Source organism: Monodelphis domestica, chromosome 3 (assembly GCF_027887165.1).
Source record: "Monodelphis domestica isolate mMonDom1 chromosome 3, mMonDom1.pri, whole genome shotgun sequence".
NCBI classification, from domain to species: domain Eukaryota; kingdom Metazoa; phylum Chordata; class Mammalia; order Didelphimorphia; family Didelphidae; genus Monodelphis; species Monodelphis domestica.
Genome location: NC_077229.1, coordinates 505,902,355 through 505,923,777, shown reverse-complemented (window position 1 = coordinate 505,923,777; position 21,423 = coordinate 505,902,355). Strand labels below are relative to the sequence as shown.

The window sequence follows — 21,423 nt, the reverse complement described above, 5'->3', positions numbered from 1 at the left end:
TGTTTTTAATCATCTTTCATTTATTGAGTGCCTACTAAGTGGAAGACACTCTCTGTGCACTTTATTTCCAGGCCAAACAGGACCCAGGCCAGTGCAGATTATGTACTTTGCTTAGCCGCTCTTTCTGAACATTGTTAGGACCCTCTTGCTGCCCAACACTGAGAGCAATGTTCTTCCACCCTTTAGTGAAACCCTTTGATTGTCATCTTGTCTCATAATGTGCACAACTGAGACAAGTAGACTCACGTGATAAAATTTCTTTGTGGAAAATCATGTAATAAGTCATAAATTCTTAAATACTAAGTGCTGTGCCTTTGATGTTTGATTCCCACCCCCCAAGGCCTAGGAAATGAATTCCTATAATATTTAGTAAATTTTTAGTCTGGTCTGCAAAAATGACAGGTTTTGTCTTGATCTGTATATTATCTTTTAATTTGAGTATTGAAATGTAGTAGTTTTTATTATGTTTCCTCAAATCTTAAAGATAATTCTTGGTGAATTTTTACATAATTTTGCACATAACATCTATCTAGCAAAAATATGTGACTTTGAGTTTATAGGCCTTTCAGGTAATGATTTTAATTTACATCTCACTTTTGCAGCAGAGTACAATTAGGTATCATCTAAAGTCGACTTACCAGGCTTTTAATGTAGGAGAAAGAGTTGGAAGAATTTGATAGCTCCCCACTCATTTTTCATTTGCTTGTGACGTAATTCTTCAGAAATAACTTTCATACCTACAGTCCTGGAATGTCACCAGGCAAAACTATTCGCCAGAAGCACTAAGTAACAATACTTTTTAAAAATTGTTACAAAATATTAACTTTTAGGTAGTGAACATTTCAATTGTTTGATTGAAGAAGGCCTTAGAGATCAGCTAGTCCAACAACTTTCCTTGCTTTACAGATGAGGAAACCGAGGCCCAGAGAGACTGTAGCTGTATTTCCTTCCCATTTCTTAATGTCTGTTGTTTTGGGGGGTTTTTTGGTTGGGTTTTTTGTTTGTTTATTTGTTTGTTTTGGTGTGGGGAGGGACCTAATTTGTTTTTCTTTTGAAATATATTTTAGGTTGGGGAAATTTATGAGAGAATTACAAACCTGATGAACTGTACAAAACTATGTTCTTACAAACAATTGAAGTTAGATAAAAATAAATGAAAAAACCGTCATTGAAGAGTAATTGGCCTGAGTGTCATAAGATGTAGCTCCAGAAGGAACCTAGATGTCATTTAGTTCATCCTTCTAATTTTGCAGATGAGGACACAGCCCCAAAGAGGTTTAGTGATTTCCCTAAGGTTATAAGGTTTGGATTTGAACCCTACTCTGCTGTATATGACTTGTGTGGCTTTGGGTAAGCCATTTGACCTTTCTGAGCTTCAACTTCCATGTCTGTCAATTGGATATAATATTGTTTATGTTCACTGAGTTGGGAGGAGCAAATGGAATAATTTGTATTAAGTATTTTATAACTGTAAAGAACCATTAGCTGTTAATTTTTTTTTACTATTTACATTAAGAAACCCTTCATTAGGGGGCAGCTGGATAAGTCTGGATTGAGAGCCAGGCCTAGAGACGGGAGGTCCTAGGTTCAAATCTGGCCTCAGCCACTTCCTAGCTGTGTGACTCTGGGCAAGTCACTTCACCCCCATTGCCTAGCCCTTACCACTCTTCTGCCTTGGAGCCAATACATTGTATTGATTTCAAGATGGAAGGTAAAGGTTTAAAAAAAAAATCCTTCATTAAAAAAGACCTCTTATAATTCCATCCACCCCCAAAACACACAAAGACAGACAGATACGCGCGCACACACACACACACACACACACACACACACACACACACACACACACACGCAAGCATACACCCTTTCTACTGAAAACTGCTACCACAAATCCTGGTGTTTTGATTGACATTTTATAAATGCTAGTTAAAGTTATTTTTCCTTGAAAATTTTTTAAAAATAATGTAAAACAGATTTCTTGGCTTAATTCCTGAAATTATGATGAAAATAATGTACTTTTCTACGAAATCTGTTTTGTTGAATGTTCTACAAGTGTGATTTAATTATATTTTGATGTAAATAAAAGTTCTTGATTGAATTCATTAAGGATTGTGGATATTGAGTATATATTTTATTTTGAAAATTAACTTTGTTGGTTTGTATACATGTGTATAGAGATATATCTATGCCTACTAAAATGAGAAAATGGGTAATTTAGAGTCTATGATATAATCTGAGCTTAGAAAAATTGTAAAAATATTGTATCCTTCAGTATTTTTTTACTAATTTTGAGAACTTGTTCCCATAAATTCCTTTTTGTACATAAATTTAGAAAATGAGTAAGATTATTTACTTTGATATTTTGAGTTGTAAATTTTTTTTTGGAAACGTAATTGACAAATTAGATTGAAATTTTAGAATAGCATAATTTCTTTATTTTGAAATTTCCCATGTTTTGGCACAATAATTTGAGAATTAACATTTTAAGTATTTTTCATATTTTTAACATGATGGTATTTGAGCTTCTGGTTCAAAGTCAGAATATCTCTTGATCTACCTTCTATATCAAGACTTATTGATACGGAAAGACAGTTACAAGTGTCTGAAAGAAATAAGCTGTCACAATGACAACCTGTATCCATTTAAGAAATGGTTTTAAATTTGTCATCATAAAATTTTATATGTTCAAATTTTTATTTTTAAATATTTCAGGAGCTCTGTGGATGTGTATAGTCTTAAATCCCCACTGCAAGTTGGAGCAGAAGACCAGTTGGCTAAAACAGCTGAAAAAATGGAACAGTGTTGATGTTTGTCCCTGGGAAGATGGAAACCATGGAAATGAGCTGCCCAATTTAACCAATGCTTTGCCTCAGGGTGCAAATGCCAACCAAGGTCAGCCTAAATTGATACTCTATATTGTTATGTGCACATAAAATCAGTTTTCATAATACAAATAATAAAGTAAGAGAACTGATTTTAGCCAATTTAGAGTAGCTTCTGAATTCAATGGTTTGTTATATACTTTTTCTTTTGTATTATTTCTTATTTTTTTAATTTGAATTGAACTCTCAGACCCTGAGATCTTCTGAGGTTTGGAGGGATTGGTTGATTTCTTAGAGACCTTGGCAAATGTTAAAATGCTATATTCCTTTTTTTAGTTTGTTTAGAAATAATACTTTATTCTTTAAAAATTAAGGAGATGGGCAAACATAGATGAAGGAAAATGATGGGATGCCTGAGGAACCACGTAGAAGACCATCATTTATGTCTGCTATATGTTCACATTATTGGACAAGATTATTTCTAAGTGCTGTTTCTAGTTCTGAGGCCTGTGTACAATTTAAGCCATTAAATTTAACTACATTGGCAAATTATTTATTGAATGAATTTTGTTTGTGTTAATTATTTTAGTGCAGGAGTATGCATTTCTTGAACTTCTGTTTTAATATCTGACCATTGTTTGTTCTTAGGAGTTTAAAAGCTTATGCAAAAGCTAACTTTGTTTTTTCATTTATCTATCATAATGTCATCAAAATCAATCTATAGTACCTGATTTTGTAATTACTCAGCTGATAGGCTTTTGGGAGAGGGCATTAAGTGTTTTATTTTCTGTAAAATTTTAAAGGATTAAAACACTAATACAAGAGCTCTCATAATTAGATGAAATAGGTAAAGACTATGTTTGAATTAATACCAATCTTTATGTGGCCTATATGGCTTCATAAATACAGTCTTGTAATTCTGTCATAAGTATGAAATCCTCAACTTGACTGAATTAAGGTTACTAAGAAGATAATATATTCAGCCCTCATAAAGAAAGAAAATATCTTGCATTGTTGTTTAGTGATCTCTATATTAAGTCAGATATAGTTAGAGAAACTTTTGAAGGTTTCAGTCTTGTGATTCACTATTAGAATTCTGTGGTCTTCTTAAATCTCCATGAAAATTATGTTCAGTAACTTAAAAACAAATTAGTCATCCCCTCCCTGTTCTCCCACTTACACCCCCCAATTTCCTGGACATTCACCATCTATTCTTTCAAGTTGCCAAGGAAGAATATGCCTGAATTTGAATAGTCTTTATTCTCTTCTGTCTTGTACTTAACTGACTCCTTGCTCTCTACTCTCTGGATTGGCATTCCAACACAGTGTACTCCCTTTTCTTCCTTTCCTACCTACAATTCCCTTTGTAGAAGTGTGGCCTCTTGGCAGGCCTGGGAACACTGTTGGAGATGTAGCCTGGCTCCAAACTAAGCAGCGCATTTCGCCAGGGTAGTGAATATGCAACTAGAATTTGGTTCCGGTGAGCAAGATGTCTGCTTTGCCCAAAATTGTTGACTCCTATTCTTACTTAGCAGAGTGACCACATCTAACAGCAATACTTGATGAGAAAGCATTCTTGACAAAGGACCTCTGTCATAGTGTAAGAAAGCACTTATCCGATCTGTGCAGCATAAAACTTGGAATATGAAAAACAGCGATAACTCTTACCTTTGAGCCCTAAATGTAAGTGTATTTACATGAAGGCTCGAATGCAGAAATTGGGCAGTTTATAAATGGGCATAAATAGTAAAGGCCAGCTGAGCCTTGGCCAGAAAAAAAGAGGATAATTAGTTATAATCATTCAAAACTCATAGAAGTGTTAGCCTATTGTGAAAGAGAGATTTCATATATCAACTAGCTTCAAACTGTTTAACCTTGAACAAGTCACTCAATCCCTTTGGACCACAGGTTTCTTCAATTCTAAGATGGGCAGGGTTAGTCAACAAGACCTCTGAATAAAGGATTCTTAACTTTTTTTGTAGCATGCACTTCTTTGGCAGTCTGGTAAAGACTGTGGATCACTTCTCAGAATAATGTTTTTAAAAGCATAAACTAAAACACCTGAGGTTGTAAAACTATAGAAACAGCTATATTGAAATTGTTATTTAAAAAGTTATCAAAATTTTTTAAACTGTTCAAAGACATTAATTTAAGAACCTCTGCTTTCTAGAGTCTCTGTTATCCCCAGCTTTTAAAGTGATTTCATTGTGTCAAGCTAAATCAAGCAGTCAACACATTTCATAACACATTGAACTAAAATTATTTTGCATTTTTTTCCATTAAGTAAGAAAACAATGAGGTTTTAGATTCTGATGTCATATGATTCTGTGATTATTGCCAATCTGGTCTAGGTGCACAAAAGATAGTCATAAAATAGAATAAGTTACAACACAGGACTTCAGATAAGCGTTTTCTGATGAAAAACTGGGAAACGAGTTGAAAGTTGGGTTTTTTTTTTTTTTTGTGGGGGGAGAAAGATGAAATTCTAACCACTCTGTTGGTTGGTGATAATAACCCCAGTTATTAGTTAGAATAAGACTATCCTTTATTCCCCAAACATTTCTTTTTTCCGTTAGGTCCTGCAACTTTGAACCCTACTCGGATTGTATACTTCTACTCTCTTGTGATGCCCCAGCATAGACTATGCTGGTGACATCACAGCAGTCATGGAACCTGCCCTGGAGTCAGGAGGCAATCTGTAGGGTGAAGGTAAGTGCAGTGGTTTGTTTTTTAACTATGTTGTGTGGCTTTGTGAAGTGTTAAATATTTATACTTATGCCTTTTGGGATGTAAAGTAGCATTTCCTCATTATATCCCAAAGAGTATAATTTTTTTAATTGTGCAAAACCGCACAATATAGTTTAAAAATATAACCAAAAGCACAACACTTACTTGTATCTTTAAAGGCCGACTGTATAATCCTGAACGGTTCCATGGCTGATGTTGCATCTCTTGAATAGTATTTCGTGAGAGCTGTTGATCTGACCAAGGGTAGCCCACATACCAAGTATCACAGAAGAGGGGATTAGTGAATTTCCATGGATTTTGGTGCTGAATGCCTCTTTTGAGCCCAGTTGCTGGGGGTGGTATTTAGCATGTATACCAGAGTTGTGAATTCTTAGTTTGCAGGATGCCTTTAACATTAGCTTCATTGGCTGCAGTTGTTGTTTTTTGTGTGTGTTTGACAAAACAAGAGTGAGCGAGTGGTGTCTCTTGCCCCCTAGAACTTAGGAGATGAAATTCTTCACCAGAACTTTTCTGCATAAGGGGTACAGGACCAGTGTATGCAGGGTGTTTATGGACATCTGGCAACATAATGGTGTGAGTGACTTATTCCCATATGAATAAGAGCTGATGGCGCTTTCTGAATTGTGGAAATAACAGATTCATCGAGCAGGCCACATCGGACAGTGTTCACGCGGGCCATTGAGGCATGCGATCTCCACTGGCAGGATAGCCACTTACAGCACATTATCAGCAGCGACTTATACACCAACTACTGTTACCATGACGACACTGAAAACTCCCTTTTTGACTCTCACGGGTGGCCCCTCTGGCATGGTGAGTGGCTACACTGGAAAGATGTTTCCATGACTTGTTCTTTGTTTAGTTTCTATAGCATTATTGGGAGAAGGGGGGGATGGGGGGATTCAATAGTAGATGAATGAAAGCTTGGCAAATAAGAGCTGAGTTTTTATTCAAATTCTAGTATATACATAATTTCTCATCTCTGAAAAATATTTAGTGGAAAAATATTTTCATCAGATACTATTTTTTGATAAGCATCAAATAGTGGCAACTTTTCCTTATAATTTTCTCTGTTTTAGAACATGTTCCTACAGCCTGTGCAAGAGTAGATGCTTTAAGGTCTCATGGATACCCAAGAGAAGCACTGAGGCTAGCAATAGCAATTGTTAATACGCTAAGACGACAGCAACAGAAACAGCTGGAAATGTTCCGAACTCAGAAGAAAGGTGAATGGGAGAGATGAGGGCTTCATGGGCAAGAAAGTCTGGGTGATGATATAATAACTTGTTTTTAAAACTGTTCATGAAGTCTTTGTATTTAAAATGAAAGCACTAGAGATAACCTATATACCTAATTTCTTTTTCACTTTAAAATGTTGAATAGTCTATGAGAAATGCTAGCCTTTTACTTCTTCCTGTCGGGTTGGCTATGGGGGTTGGGGGCAGGAAATCTGGATTCAGAAGGAGAGGAATAAAGGAAAAATTTAAGAATTGTTTTTCCCCCCAAGGCAAATTATTTCATTTGGTATATTTGAGATTGAGCTTGAGGATAGGAAAAGGAAGTGAGAGAAAGAAAGGTCGGGGGTATTTTGAAAGGAAGGGGGAAATGAACAGTTTTATAATTATGAGCAAGAATTTTTGTAGTTATGAAAAGTGAATTAGATGGAACATATTAGCTGAAATGATGTTTAATGAGTTTTTTATATATATACATACATATATGTGTGTGTCCAGTTCAATATTACTGCTTTTTTCTTAGGGAGATTTTAATCGTACCATCATATATGGGAACCAAATATCAGCAATACACTAATCTCTTTCTTATTCTGGTGGCTGAAACCTTCTATTCAAAAATTTCTGAGAATAGTAAAAAAGCCATAAATTATTTTTGTTTTATACTTACATCAATTTTCCCTTACATAAATACCAAAGGCTGCTTATAGATAATTATGCATCTCTCAAACTAGAAGACTTTCATAGAGGTAGTAGAGCAGGAATTTTAAAAGTTGCATTTTGACCCACATTTTTAGTCTACAGCCACCCTATGGTGAGTTATTCTAACTCTGTTCTTTGTCTTGCATATTGTAGCCAAAACAAATGTTTAATTGTATTAAATCATTCTGGGATTTTTATTCACTTTTCACTGAATGTCTGTAAAGGTTATGAAATACTATTTTCATAGGAATTGTACAATCAGACCTTAATTTAGGACAATTCAGCTTTCACTTCACACAAATGGATGCTGAGTCAAGCTATATAATCCTTGCAGTGGCTGTTGGAGCATATTCCCTTAGATTCCCCCAACACAAAACACCTAGGAAATGGACTAATTGACCCAAAGATGTATTTCCTTTTAGTTAATGAAAATAAAGTTTATTGAAGCCCAGGAACAAATACCCTGCTTGACCTTTCCTTGCTCCTGGCTCCAAGTACCATTCCGGAAGAAACCAACACTCTCACCCAACCAACATGTTACATTGCCCCAATTTGGAACTTGCTTTCCCATAGAAGAGATATTACGGATAATGAATTTATTAATTTGGAAACCAAACTACTTTTTATAACATTTTAATGGGAAAATATATACTGAGATTTTACCAAGTAACCCACAAATTAACTTTTGTAGCAACATGTTTGTGATTTGGAGGCTTTCTATATCCTTTTTGTTGTTTTTCTTATGTATGTGTGTTTTGTTGTTATTTTGCTGGTCAATAATTTCTAATTGATTACATTGTTTTTAATGTCAGAAATGAATGGTTTAATTCAGGTGGTATTATTAATTGATAAATCTTACTTCTTCTCTTTTTCCATTTCCCTCTTTTTCATATTCCTTCTGCAGAGCTGCTCCACAAAGGAATAACATCAATAACCAATCTAGAAGGTTGGGTTGGTCACCCATTGGATCCCATTGGCACCCTCTTCAGTAGCCTTATGGAAGCCTGCAGAGTAGATGATGAAAGCTACCCTGGCTTCTCAGATTTTGCAGGTAAAACAGTTCAGACTTGTATGTGGTTGTTTGTTTTTTTTTGGGGGGGGAGGGCGGGTTTGGATGCTGAATGGCATTAGTCATATAATATTCTTCCTCAGTTTTGTTTCTTGAATTACATAAAATGCTTCTCAAATAATTATCATTCTTCATTTAGAAAGTAATTTCAGTAACTTTAAATTTCTTATTGTACTTTATAAAGCATTAAGCATTACAAAAAGGCAAAATCTTAGTTATAGAAGTATATACTCAGAGAAAGAGTTACTATATTAAAAAAATGTAATTCCTGATGTTTAAGTTTGGGGAAGACAGTTCTCTGAGGACTTATCTTTTTGTTTTCCATGGTCTCTCAGGAGAAGGCAGCATATAGTGGCCTTATAGACAGAAAGACCTGTGTTTACATCTTTTCTTTGGCACACTGACTTTGTGACCCAGGAAAAGTCAAAGATTTAAAACCATAAAATAGTTATTGATCTGCCCTGATAGAGGGAGTTTCTTCACTGAGAATTCTTTTCATCAGTGAAATCACAGGTGGTAGGAATGGTGACAAGCCTATCAGACTCAAGAAATATTAGAGGAATCATTGAAAATTCATGATGTTACAAATACTCTATTCCATTGCTCTTATAGCTTTTTGATTGAAATATTCTTCGCATAGTTCTTTAATATAGATTTGTCATGTTAATAATTATATATTAATATATTTGTATTAAGGACCTTGCAAGCAAGAATCTTTCTGCTCCTTTCCTTAAAAGGAGAAGAAACGTTACTACAAGAGAGACCTACTTATTACTGTGTATCCCCTTTTGCAGACACTTAATGTATACTTATATATGAATAAATGTTAATCCTAAATCTTACTGAGTTTGTGGGGGAAATTGGCCTTATTTAAAGAAGTCTTTATATTTTAGCTATATATATCCCATTTCTTCTGTGTGACTCTTCAAGTGTCAATGAGGTGGGTCCCTCTAGTGCTCTTGTGGCAAAGTTGGGTGAATGATTTTACCTGCTTCCACAGTTTTTGTCTTAAGGTTCAGGAATCTGTCTGCTTATCTGACCCTTGGGGTTTGATAGAAAATGCTATCGTTTCCTTGAGGTTTGTTTTCATTTACAAAAGAAACTTATTGTGATCACCAAGGAATGTTCATTAAAAGTATCATTTTAGCAAAGTATGCACACCAAATGGATAGGAGGGACCTTTGAAGTGAAATTATTCACATTAGGTTAGAAACCCAGAACCAATCACGTGTTAAATCTCTGGAATTCTTATAGAAGGAAGAAAAGTATCAAGAATGATCTACTAGCCTTTACTACTTAATATTCTTTTAAAATTAACTGTATGTTTCATTAACTCATTTTTAATTTAAATATTTTATGTCCCTTCACTGTTGGGCTGAATAGAAATTTAGAAATGATTGATTTTCAGTGGGGAGTTTCCCTTCTTAATTAAACAAGATGTTGGGAAACTGTTCATTTTTATGTAACAGGTTTTCTGATTCTCCAGAGGATAAGTATAATAATTCATTATACAGCATTTGGTAAAATAAATATTTGTGTGTGTCAGAGTACATAGGGAAAATATTTGAGAACTATCATTCCTTTTGTTGTTTTTCTTTAACAGAGAATATGGGGCAGGGCAAATCTCTGGAGTACCAGCACCTGCCCACACACAAGTTCTTGGAAGAAGGGGAATCATATTTAACGCTGGCTGTGGAAGTGGCATTAATAGGGCTGGGGCAGCAGCGGATCATGCCAGATGGATTGTATACACAAGAGAAGGTTTGCCGAAATGAGGAACAGCTCATTTCCAAGCTACAAGAAATCGAATTGGATGATACATTAGTGAAAATTTTTCGCAAGCAAGCAGTCTTCCTATTAGAAGGTACCATGATGAAACTGCCTAGTGTTTCCTTGTTCAGCTTTAGTTTGGAAGAAGATAGTAGGTTTAGAAGATCATAGGTTGCTTGGCAGTACCTTGTCTTTGACAGCTAAATTAATTTCCAATTATGATGATTTCTTTAAGGCATTTGGTCATTGAGTGATCATTAGTATTCAGACTCCCCAGGAGATGGGATCACTTAGGAACGAAAAAGGTTTTAAAATTAAAAACTGGGGTGAGAGGGGAAGTGAGAGTGGCTTTATGTTTATAGTTCCACAGCTTATCTTGAAGTAGCCCAGTTTAATGCCATATGTTTTTTAATAGCTTTATTTAAGCCATCCCATGCCGGAAGCAGACTTAAGTCTGATTGCCAATGACCATGTTCCCATTTGCCAGCATAGTTAAGTTATTAAGTTAGCATTATTATTGAATGACATTTCTCTGAATTATTGACCCGTAGTATCTACGTTTTTAACATGTCATTTGCAAATACTGACAAAGTAAAGAGAATTTGGAAATAAATGAGTAAATAAATGACCCTGACTAAATGTCTCTGATAATTCATTAGACATAGATTAACCAGCCCCCCAAAAGTAATTTCTAAGGTACTTTGTTTGTAAGGTTAAGACCAGAAAGTAATGTTACAAGTATATAGAGAAGTAAAATATGTAAAGAGCTCTAAATAAACTATTAGCTGAACAGTTACAACCTTGATAACCAAGAAGGTGATACATTAAAAAAATTTGGCCTTTTACAAAATAAATGTTATCAAGAAAATCTTATTTTAGTGAATCAAAAAGGAAAAACCCAGCACAAAAGAGATTTTTGTCTTAAGACACAAGAGCAAGTTAGAATCAAAGGAAAGCAGTTCTGAGAAAAGGATGTAAATTAAAACATGGGCCATGGATTATAGTTCACTTAACTTAGGAAGCAAGCTTATATAATTTTCTAATATTCAGTTTTCCAGAAAATTAAAAGGCCTGTTCTACCTACCCCATTGGGTGATTATGAGACATTTTTATAATCATTAAAGCCCTTTACAAATGTAAACTATTATGATGAATGTTTAAGATAATCTGGACAATGAAAGATGGTTACATTTTACAGTAAAAATAACAACCAAAAAAACTGCATTAAAATGCATTGAAGTATTTTGCCATTTTTATTTACCTATGACTCCACAATAAAGAAATTGCATTTCTTGCATCCAGCAAACAAAAAGATCACTTTTTTCCACCACAGATAGCTTTATTTTTTTCCTGATGAGTAGGGTCCCATCATACCTCTAGGAATAATGAAATCATTTTTGTTTAGAGACAAAAGAGAAAAACAAAATCTTAGAATATTTAGCTATAAATTGGTACTTTAATTTCACTTTGAAGTTTGAGAGAAATTGATGCCAGTGTCCAAGGCAGCATTCAGTAGGCACATATAGGAAGTTATTTTTTGTGTTGTTCTTCACCATGCATGTCACAATTCATTAGAAAAAATGAATTTTGATAGGTTACAATTAATTTTCCTGAGAAATGTAATATAGAGTTATAGAACCCTTTTAAAAATTATTGTTAACTCTTAACAACTGAGGTCTCTTGCCCTTTTATCTTGATAAACTTTTAAATAGTAGAAGTAAATAGTTCTCTGTCAAAAGATGGCATTCTTTTAGAATACCAGTCTCAACAATTATACTTCATGGCCCAATCCTGGCTTGTAATTCAGACTGTCTCTAGATTTCCAAATTTGTTTGGCATCCCTCTAGGTTTGTATGTCTTTTTGTCAGAAAGGTGAGGGATATGTATTAATCTGTACATTTGTAAACCCTCTGTCTTTGAATGAACAAAGTTGTTTGTTTTTTTTTTAAAACCCGTACCTTCTGTCTTAGAGCCAATGCTGTGTATTGGCTTCAAGGCAGAAGAGTGGTAAGTGCTAGGCAATGGGGGTTAACTGACTTGCCCAGGGTCACACAGCTAGGAAGTGGCTGAGGCCAGATTTGAACCTAGGACCTCCTGTCTCTAGGCCTGGTTCTCAATCCACTGAGCTACCCAGCTGCCCCCTGAATGAACAAAGTTTTAAAAGATATTCTAGAAAATTTCTCCCAGCTGCCCCCTGAATGAACAAAGTTTTAAAAGATACTCTAGAAAATTTAAAAGATATTCTAGAAAATATTCTAGAAAAACTCTCCAGAGTTTTACTTTTCAGGAAAATGATTCCTGAATTATAATGGTCCTAAACAATGCAGAAGAGAACATGACTTTCACATGGCACTGTACTGTGGTTTTTCTACTTAACTTTGTGGCACAGTCATTCAAATCATTGCTTTATGATACAAATTTTGAACTTTCCAGAAAATACCAAGCAATCTTTATTTCATATTTTCCTCTTTTCTAATCTTACTGTGACACTTAGATTAGAGTCTTAATTAGCTGGAGTATTGCTTACCCCATTTGTGTAGATTTTGATTTAAATACTTTTATCTGCAATGATAGTACTATTCAATTTTAGAAATGTAAAATATCTCTGCTCTCCCTACAGCTGGACCATATAGTGGTTTAGGAGAAATCATCCATCGAGAGAGCGTTCCAATGCATACATTTGCCAAGTATCTCTTCACCTCTCTCCTACCTCATGATGCTGAACTGGCATATAAAATTGCACTGAGAGCAATGCGGTATGTATCTGAAGCCCAACTAGGAAGAGACAAACTAAATTCTCCACTGAGAAAAATGGCCTTTAACTGACTCCTACTACTAATTCATTCATATTTCCTGTAACCAAGCAAAAGCTAAGGAAACTGTTTGCCTATGCGTCTTGTGTTGTTTTCAAAAGCAGGAAAGGAACCATAATTGACCTCTGAGGTTGCTGACATACCAATTTCAGGGATACTTTTATTCTTTTTTCCTCCTCAGATCTAGATTCTGGCATTATTGGGTTATTTTGGGCCATTTTTAATCACAAGGCAGATTTTACTTGAAACCTCCTTAAATTATTCATTACTTTCAGAAAATTAGATTTGTTTGAAAAAGTAAAGAATAATAAATGAGCTTGACAAAATCTAATTGAGGACTTCAGAGCTGCCATAGTTTTCATTTTTATGTAGTTGTTTCACCATCCATCAATAATACAGGAAAGCAGTTGCATCACAAAGTCCCTTTATGGTTGGCTCAAAGTATCTTTGCAGTATAAAAGTAATGACTACTGAGGTTTAAAAAATACTTCTCTCTTCATATTCCTTATGGCTGTGAACTATTCATTAATTCCCTCTTATAATTCTTCACTTTTTTTGACTGTCGGGGGTGGGGAGACTAATTTATTAACCTTTCTACCCACCTCCATACTACCTTTATGTGGGTTCAAAATGACAATGTTTTCAGTCTCTGCTGAATCTTATGAAGTTGTAACCTGTAAGCTTCAAGAATATAAGAAGAACAATAGCTTTTCTTAAAACATTAATGCCCAAATTTCTAACGCAAAATGTAGACCAAATCCCATTGTAGCCCTATCAAAAGAAGGGAACTGAGAGCTCGAGTATTGTCAACAAGTAAGAAGTTGTGCTTCATCCGTTCTGTGTCCATCACCGATTGCCATGGATTTTGAAGAGCACATCCCATGCCTCTAAATTATGTTCCATATGTCATTCTTGTTTTAAGCAAAATAATGTCTGACCTTGAATCTGTTCAAGGAATTGCCCCTAATTAAATGTGATTGAGCCAGAGATCTAGAATTTCTTTAGCTTGATTTGTCCCCCTTTTCTAGCACTCTGAAGCCCATTCTGTTCAGCTCAACAGTACATGTATATGCTAGATTCCATATGTTCAGGGAACTTACTCTTTAGGGGATATGACATATGACAAATTAGTAAAAAAAAAAAAACCTTGAAGTATTCACAAACAATAAAAAGTAACTGAGAGACAGAAATAGAGAAGGAGAAAGAGAAAAAGACTATTCCAGAATCCAGGGTGATTGTACCTCATTAGAGTGGTAGTTTAATGAAGTTTTATTTTGTGGACAGAATATTTTAATAGAAGTTTAGTAAAATGAAATGGAAGTTTTTTATGACATTAAATGTTGAAATCTAGACATACTTTAATCCAAAAGATTCCATTCCATTTTGTTAAGAGTAGACTCTCATTGCCACATTACCAGATTCTATTGCTACTACCATTGGCCAGGTATTGCACAGAATAATAATAATACTCATCTGTAGTGCCTGCTGATTTGAATTTCTTGCAAAGTGCAAAGACTGCTTTTAGTCTCTGGTTCTTCAAAAGGCAATTCTTGCTCATGTAAAGCTTCAAAAATATGAGAAATATAGTAGTTATTTTTAAATCCCCTCCATATGCCTCTAAGTAGAGAAAATTTATAGAAAACTCCAATGGAAGAGAAATACCATGACAAATACTGATCTTTAGAGGAGAACAGAAATAGTAGAAAGAAGAGAAGTTGTCTTTTACTTGCTCCCCTGCCCTTCCTAGCCCTCTTTGGAAGGTGTCATTCTCAGGAAATGCTCTTTTAACACTCTTCTTGTCTTTTCCTACTCTGCAAATGTGGCTTGTCTCCAAAACAATTTTGGCAAAGTTTGGTCTTGGATAAATGGGCACTTTTTGGTTTTTTAATTACTCTACAAAGATTTTTCCAACTTTATTATATACCCAATTCTTTCTCCCTCTAATTCCAACACTGAAGAAACTTTACTCTTACCTCCTGTGTCCATATCCCTTCTTTGAGGCACTAAATACAAAAAAAGGAATAGGAAAGTTGTCTTCCTCTAAAGCTATAAACAAATGTCTTATTGGGCCTTGGGGAAGTGTTACCAGATACCAATCCATTCTGACACATTTTGTTTATAACTCTTAATTCCATATTATCAAGGTTGCAGTAACATAGCGATGAAAAGACTATGTGATTTCCTGGGTGATTAGGCTGTTATTATTGTAGCTGCTTCACTCTTCTTTCCCACCAATAACATTTAGAAATGAGTTAATGTATGCTTCATTTTCAGCATAGTTTTAATTCTCAGTTTATTCTTTTTTTTAAAACCCTTGCCTTCCATCTTAGAATTAATACTGTGTGTTGGTTCTAAGGCAGAAGAGCGGAAAGGGCTTGGCACTGGGGTGGGTTAAATGAAATACCCAGGATCACACAGCTAAGTGTCTGAGGTCAGATTTAAATCTAGGACCTCCCATCTCTAAGCCTGGATCTCAATCCTCTGAGCTACCTAGTTGCCCCTCTCAATTTATTCTGATAAAATTGATCCCCAGATCAGAAATATCTGGGAAGTCATGGGGAAATGTGGAGGGAGTCTGAAAATTGAGTTAATCTTCCATTTTCTGAATCAGAAAATAAATGCTAAAGGCATGTTTTGTTGATACTTAGAAGAGTATAAGAAAAAAGCTTTAATCTTGGATGGAAATAAGGAAAAAAGAACAGTTTTCTCTATTTCTCACCCAATTTTGCCATTAATCAAGTAGTTTCTTAATCTCAGGGGTCCACTGATCTCTGTTTCAGTACTCTCTGCCCTGATCTTCCGTTGTTAGTTTCTGGTTATCAAAAGTTTTGTTTAATGAATGAATTTGAAAATTGAGTCAAGAATAAATGATATGGCAGTAGGAAAATGTAGCTTTTAGTGTTCAGTAGCTTGGTTTGCCTGTAAACCACTCTTCCTTATGATAGAAGAGGATGCAAATCTCTCAGGTTTGGGTGATTAACAGTTAATGAGGCTTTTGGCAAATTGACTTTGAAATTCTGGCAGAGAAGATTGTCTACCACAGTTCTTGCACCTGGGCCATGTATGCTTTCTCTGTAGTCAAGCAGCTCTTGTGGCTTTTGCTTGCCAGTAACCATGGTTATAATGATGGACAAGTGAAAAGAGGCAGCCTGCCTTGTCTTCTCATTACAGATTACTAGTATTGGAATCTACTGCTCCAACAGGAGATATGTCCCGCCCACACCACATTGCATCAGTTGTTCCAAACCGGTATCCCCGCTGGTTTACCCTAAGCCACATTGAGTCCCAGCAGTGTGAGTTGGCATCGACTATGCTCACAGCAGCCAAAGGTACAGTATTGTCCTTAAGACATGAGTATTTGGTTTGTTTTGGGGGAGGACAATTTTTATTTCAAATGGCTTAGTTGATAGTAACTCGAACGTAAACCAATTTTTAAGACTAGTGATTTTTAGGTTAGGAGGAGTAGAGCTGATTTAAGTCTGAGTCTAACCTACCTAAGTCTCTAGAGTATCTATTTTATTACTGGTTAATTTGCAGATAGCAGAGAAAAGTGGTTATCTAGACTCAGGAGTAAATAAATGTCCAGCCTAACTTTTCATTCCTTAAAACATCTGTGGATGAGTTTTGGGAGCTGTTTGTTATTTCATATTGATTTTGTTTCACATGTGCATTTGCTTACTAAAGGTGTGTTTGGGTATGTCTTTTTTTTTAAATAAATCTGATATTCATATACATTGAGGCAATTATGAAACACAGTTACAATGTCTGTTCCATCAGTGAACATTTCAAAGAAATTAATTTGTGTACTGTTTTTCTTTTCTTTCTTCTTTTTTGTATTGTGTGTGTATGTTTGCTTCCTCCCCCTTGTACATTACAGGCGATGTTCGGAGGCTTGAAACAGTATTAGAATCCATCCAGAAAAACATTCACTCCTCATCACACATTTTTAAGCTTGCCCAAGATGCATTTAAGATCGCAACTCTCATGGACAGTTTGCCAGACATCACTCTTTTGAAAGTGTCTCTGGAGCTGGGCCTTCAGGTATATAAACCAATGTTATTTTGTGGGATTTGAAAATTTTTATTTTTATTCTTGTTCTGAGGATTGGTGAATACAAAGAAGACTTAGTTGTCTTAGTATATAGGTAAGTAAATTCTCAGGGAACACACCTGTTAAGTCTGCAGAAAAATAGACCATTTTGAGGACATCTGATTCTCAGCTGAAAGGACCTGCTTTTTGGGGTGCATTTCCTTTCCTTTTAGAGATTGCATCCATGTCAGGGTTTTTTTTTTTTAAAGTCTTACTCTCTGTCAGAATGACAAGGGCTAAGCAATTGGAATTCAGTGACTTGCCCAGGGTCACACATATAGGAAGTATCTGAGGCCAGATATCAACCCAGGTCCCCCCAAATATGGACTAGCTGCTCACATCCATGTCTTTTAAAGGAAGTAAGGTAGGAATTGTAGGAAGCATGGTAGAATATCCTGAACTCAAAATCAAGAAACCTGGACTCTGGTCATAGTTTTGCCACCAGAGTTATGGGATCTTAGGCAAATTACTAAATTTCTGTGAGCCTCAGCTCATCATTAAAATGAGGATAAGCATATCTGCCCAGCTACCTCACAAGGTTGTTGTGAGGCTTAAATGAGATAATATATGTAAAAGTTGCTTTGGAAACTGTGAAAAACTGTGTCTATGCCTGTATAATCAATCTCCCTCCACATTAAAAACAACCCTTTCCCTTGAATTGTAATCCTAACATCGTTCTTTTTTCCTTTGAGTGAATACAAAAAAGATGATAAATAATCCCTAAATCTGTAATTCAATATAATTGAAAACTTGAACTTGTTAGAGTTTTGTATTTTTAAAAGAATATGATGTTGATTTTGTTTTTGCTTTTTATTAGTTGCTTCATAGTATACACATGACTTGGTAGACTTAACAGTTTTTATTCTTCATCATTGACAGCAGGGATTGTATTGGATTTTTAAAAGCATTGTGTTTTCATTGCTTGGCACTTTGAACTTCCCAAATCCAAGGCCTGTTCTATATATTATATAGCTTTACCTCTCCATTGGTAGTAGAGAATTGTAAATGTAGGAGGTGAAGGATATTTGACAGAATTGATACTGTCTTTGATACTGACTCCAACAACTTGGAAAAGTTAGTTTTTTAAAATAAAATTGAGAGAATATTTCCCTGACATTTACCTTCTTTTTTCATTAAAATGTATGGTTTGACAAGAGAAACACTAGAATCATTTATTTGAGATTTTTGATTATTATAGTTTAGATAAATGGCAATTTTCTGTGAACAACTGTTTATAATGAATCTTTTGGGCGTAGGAAACAGAATATACTGATAGGTTTACAAAGTATGTTTTATCCTTTGAGAAATGAAGATCCTGAGAGGATCTTACAACATGACTTCTCCAAGATCACACAGACAGTTTCTGGTTAAGCCGGTTCAAAATCATCTATTTATTGATTCTCTCTGGTCCAGAAAACTTATGACTTTATTGATTGGTATATAAAAGCAATAGTTTATAATGAATTAGAGTATATAAGCAGGACTACCATGATAGAACTGTTTGACTTTAGGTTACTAGATCTCTTGTAGTTTTCATGTTATATAATAACTTACACTAGCACCTGATTGATTTATATTATTGTTAATTATATTTTTACAATTTTGGTAGGTCATGCGAATGACACTGTCGACTTTAAATTGGCGACGGCGGGAAATGGTGAGGTGGTTGGTAACGTGTGCCACTGAAGTGGGTATGTAAATATTTTTTGAGAAACAGCTTCCATATTTCTTTTCATCTTTAGGATGCAACAACATTTATTTTTAGATGGCCAGAAAAGAGTAGCTTTCCAGTTTTTGTCATATTATTAAAAGAAGAAACACTAAGAAAGATTGGCTGAAGAACAAATAAAAGCATATAATAATGCTTGTTTCCTTCTACATTGTTCTTAGAGTCTGAAAATTCTTTTAGGTAAAATAATAACTCAATTTTGATGTGTTGGAACGCAACGATCAGAAATGTTAGGAATATACTTTTACTTAAGTAGTAAAAATACTTCATTTTACCTCAAACCAAAAGATAAATTTCTCCTTTTGTGGCCAGGTCCTCTGTTTCTCCATGGTGTTCCATAAACAATCTTTGAATTCAGCTACAGGATCTTTATTTTCAGTGTATCTGCTTACTTGAAAAGGGAGCTTGATTACTAAAGGGGCATTTCTGAAAAAAAAAATAGACTTCTTTTCCATGTTCTCACAAGTCCAGCTTAATCATAAATTTCGAGTTTAATTTTACATGTTCTGATTATGATTGTGGTTTGCTTGGTGTCAGTGTTTCAGACAAGTAAGTCTTTTTTCTTTTAGAGTTCTCAGAACCTTTAAAGCTCCAAGCTTCATTTTGCCTCTCCATCATCTCCTCTCTCTTCCCTACACTCCAGCTTCCTAGTACTGGGCATTCTTTGTTAGCTTAATTGTAGGTGTTTGAGTAACTCCTGAAATTAAATTAAAGTCTGCTTTCTACCACTTTGAGATTTAAATGGGATATAAGCAGGAACATCTGTGAGTTTTTACATCTGAATAAGTAATGTTATCAGCTGAAATATAGATCCTGCAGTCCTTGTCCTCATCACTCTTACTCAGGGACCTTTACAGAACCCCAGATTGCCTGAAATGAATTTAATATTGTGAAGCTTAGATCTTATAGCAGAGGCTTTAGCTGTTTGTTATCAGTAGGTGCTTACTGAACTATAAAGACGGTTCCTTTGACCCTTGTAGGCTTTACCCACTTTGGCGACCTCCAATGCAGTGAACAAATCTGATTTTGACTGCCTGTGCAGGCCTTGTTATAGCCTCCACTTCGGTGATGTTAGGGTGAGGGCATCTTGTTGTCAGTGTAGGATATGCCCCTCCCTGTCCCTCCGGTAGAGGGGTGTCCTTCCCTCCCGGCATGTCCATGCTTCAGTATCTCCGTGGGTGGTGTTGCTGGTCTGAAATATTATTCTAAATGGGATGAATTAGCAAATGACATCCCATTGTAGAGTTGTTGAAGTAATTCTTGCTTAGTTGTCTCTCAAAACATGGAATAGTCTTACGATAATCTAGTTTATAGGTACATGTCAGACATCCCAGAGTGGGCCCTTTGTGGGTCAGAAGGCATGTGTGGGACTGACCTGAGTCGCTGGGGCATTGACCCCGTACGTTTAAATGAAGATACTATGGTGTTTTCTAGCTGCAATTACTCTCCCCCTCAAATTAGGGAGAATAATCTGAAATCCCCAATTCCCCTTGAGAAAATGATAGCCATTGGGTGCGGCTCAGGAGAGCTCAAGTGGGTCAGAAATTACTACTAGCTATAAGATGCCCTAGTTAGCCACGATCACGGATTTGGGACGCCTGCCACGCAAATGTTTTTCCACCGCAGTAATAAAATAGGACTAACCAAAACTTTTCCAGCAAAAATGCCAGCAAAAGTAACAGCAGTTGTTTAATAGATGTCTTGGTGACGCTATCTTTCTTTTTTTTCTATTTGCATCAAAAAAGGTCATAGATCCTTTGCCAGGAAGAAATACTAGAAAGGAGGCTGAAGAAATACTATCAAAATCAGTGTTATTACTTTATTTGCTAGAGACTAGGTAAAATGTCAGTATTCTGAACGTGGAGAGTTATTGAGAATGCAAAATCACATTTGTGTTATTACAGAGAGAATAGGTGCAGGGGTAAGCCCAACCCAAGGACTTCTCCTATACCCCAGCCTCGCTGGGGCTCTGTTGGGGGTCGAGCTTCAATGACTTGATCCTTCTGGTTTCTGTTGCCCGCCTTTAAGGTGATTCTGTGACTGAGGCACAGTCTCGGCACTCTAAGGAAGCCGGGGTTGTGCAGGGACAGCTTGAGGGCGGGGGCCCAGTCCTCTGAGCAGCAGAAGCGAGTGAAGCGTGTGAATGACAGTGAGGGGAGCAGGTGCCACGAGAAGGAGACCCGTCACGGCAGCGGGAGAACAACCCTGCAGGGACCTGGTCCCCGAGGTTGCTCCCACCGGGCGGCCAGAGCGAGCGCGCCTGTTCCTGTTCAGGTAGCCCCCGCTGACCCGCCTCTTCTGTGTCCCGCAGGTGTCTACGCCCTGGACAGCATCATGCAGAGCTGGTTCACGCTCTTCACCCCCACCGAGGCCACCAGCATCGTGGCCACGACGGTCATGTCCAACAGCACCATCGTCCGCCTGCACCTGGACTGCCACCAGCAGGAGA

General features: G+C 36.0%; 1 protein-coding gene across 1 annotated transcript in view; it reads left to right on the top strand.

The window, feature by feature from the left end:
- Positions 1-21,423, top strand: part of ZSWIM6 (zinc finger SWIM-type containing 6) — a 219,356-nt gene that overhangs the window by 195,428 nt on the left and 2,505 nt on the right. The window contains exons 5-14 of the mRNA XM_056824874.1: positions 2,713-2,892; positions 6,207-6,383; positions 6,650-6,796; positions 8,409-8,555; positions 10,177-10,437; positions 12,964-13,099; positions 16,328-16,485; positions 17,034-17,197; positions 18,855-18,936; positions 21,286-21,423. The exon at positions 21,286-21,423 is cut by the window's right edge and continues 2,505 nt beyond it. Of these exons, the coding sequence (XP_056680852.1) occupies positions 2,713-2,892; positions 6,207-6,383; positions 6,650-6,796; positions 8,409-8,555; positions 10,177-10,437; positions 12,964-13,099; positions 16,328-16,485; positions 17,034-17,197; positions 18,855-18,936; positions 21,286-21,423 (1,590 nt within the window). The remainder of the gene's footprint in view (positions 1-2,712; positions 2,893-6,206; positions 6,384-6,649; positions 6,797-8,408; positions 8,556-10,176; positions 10,438-12,963; positions 13,100-16,327; positions 16,486-17,033; positions 17,198-18,854; positions 18,937-21,285) is intronic.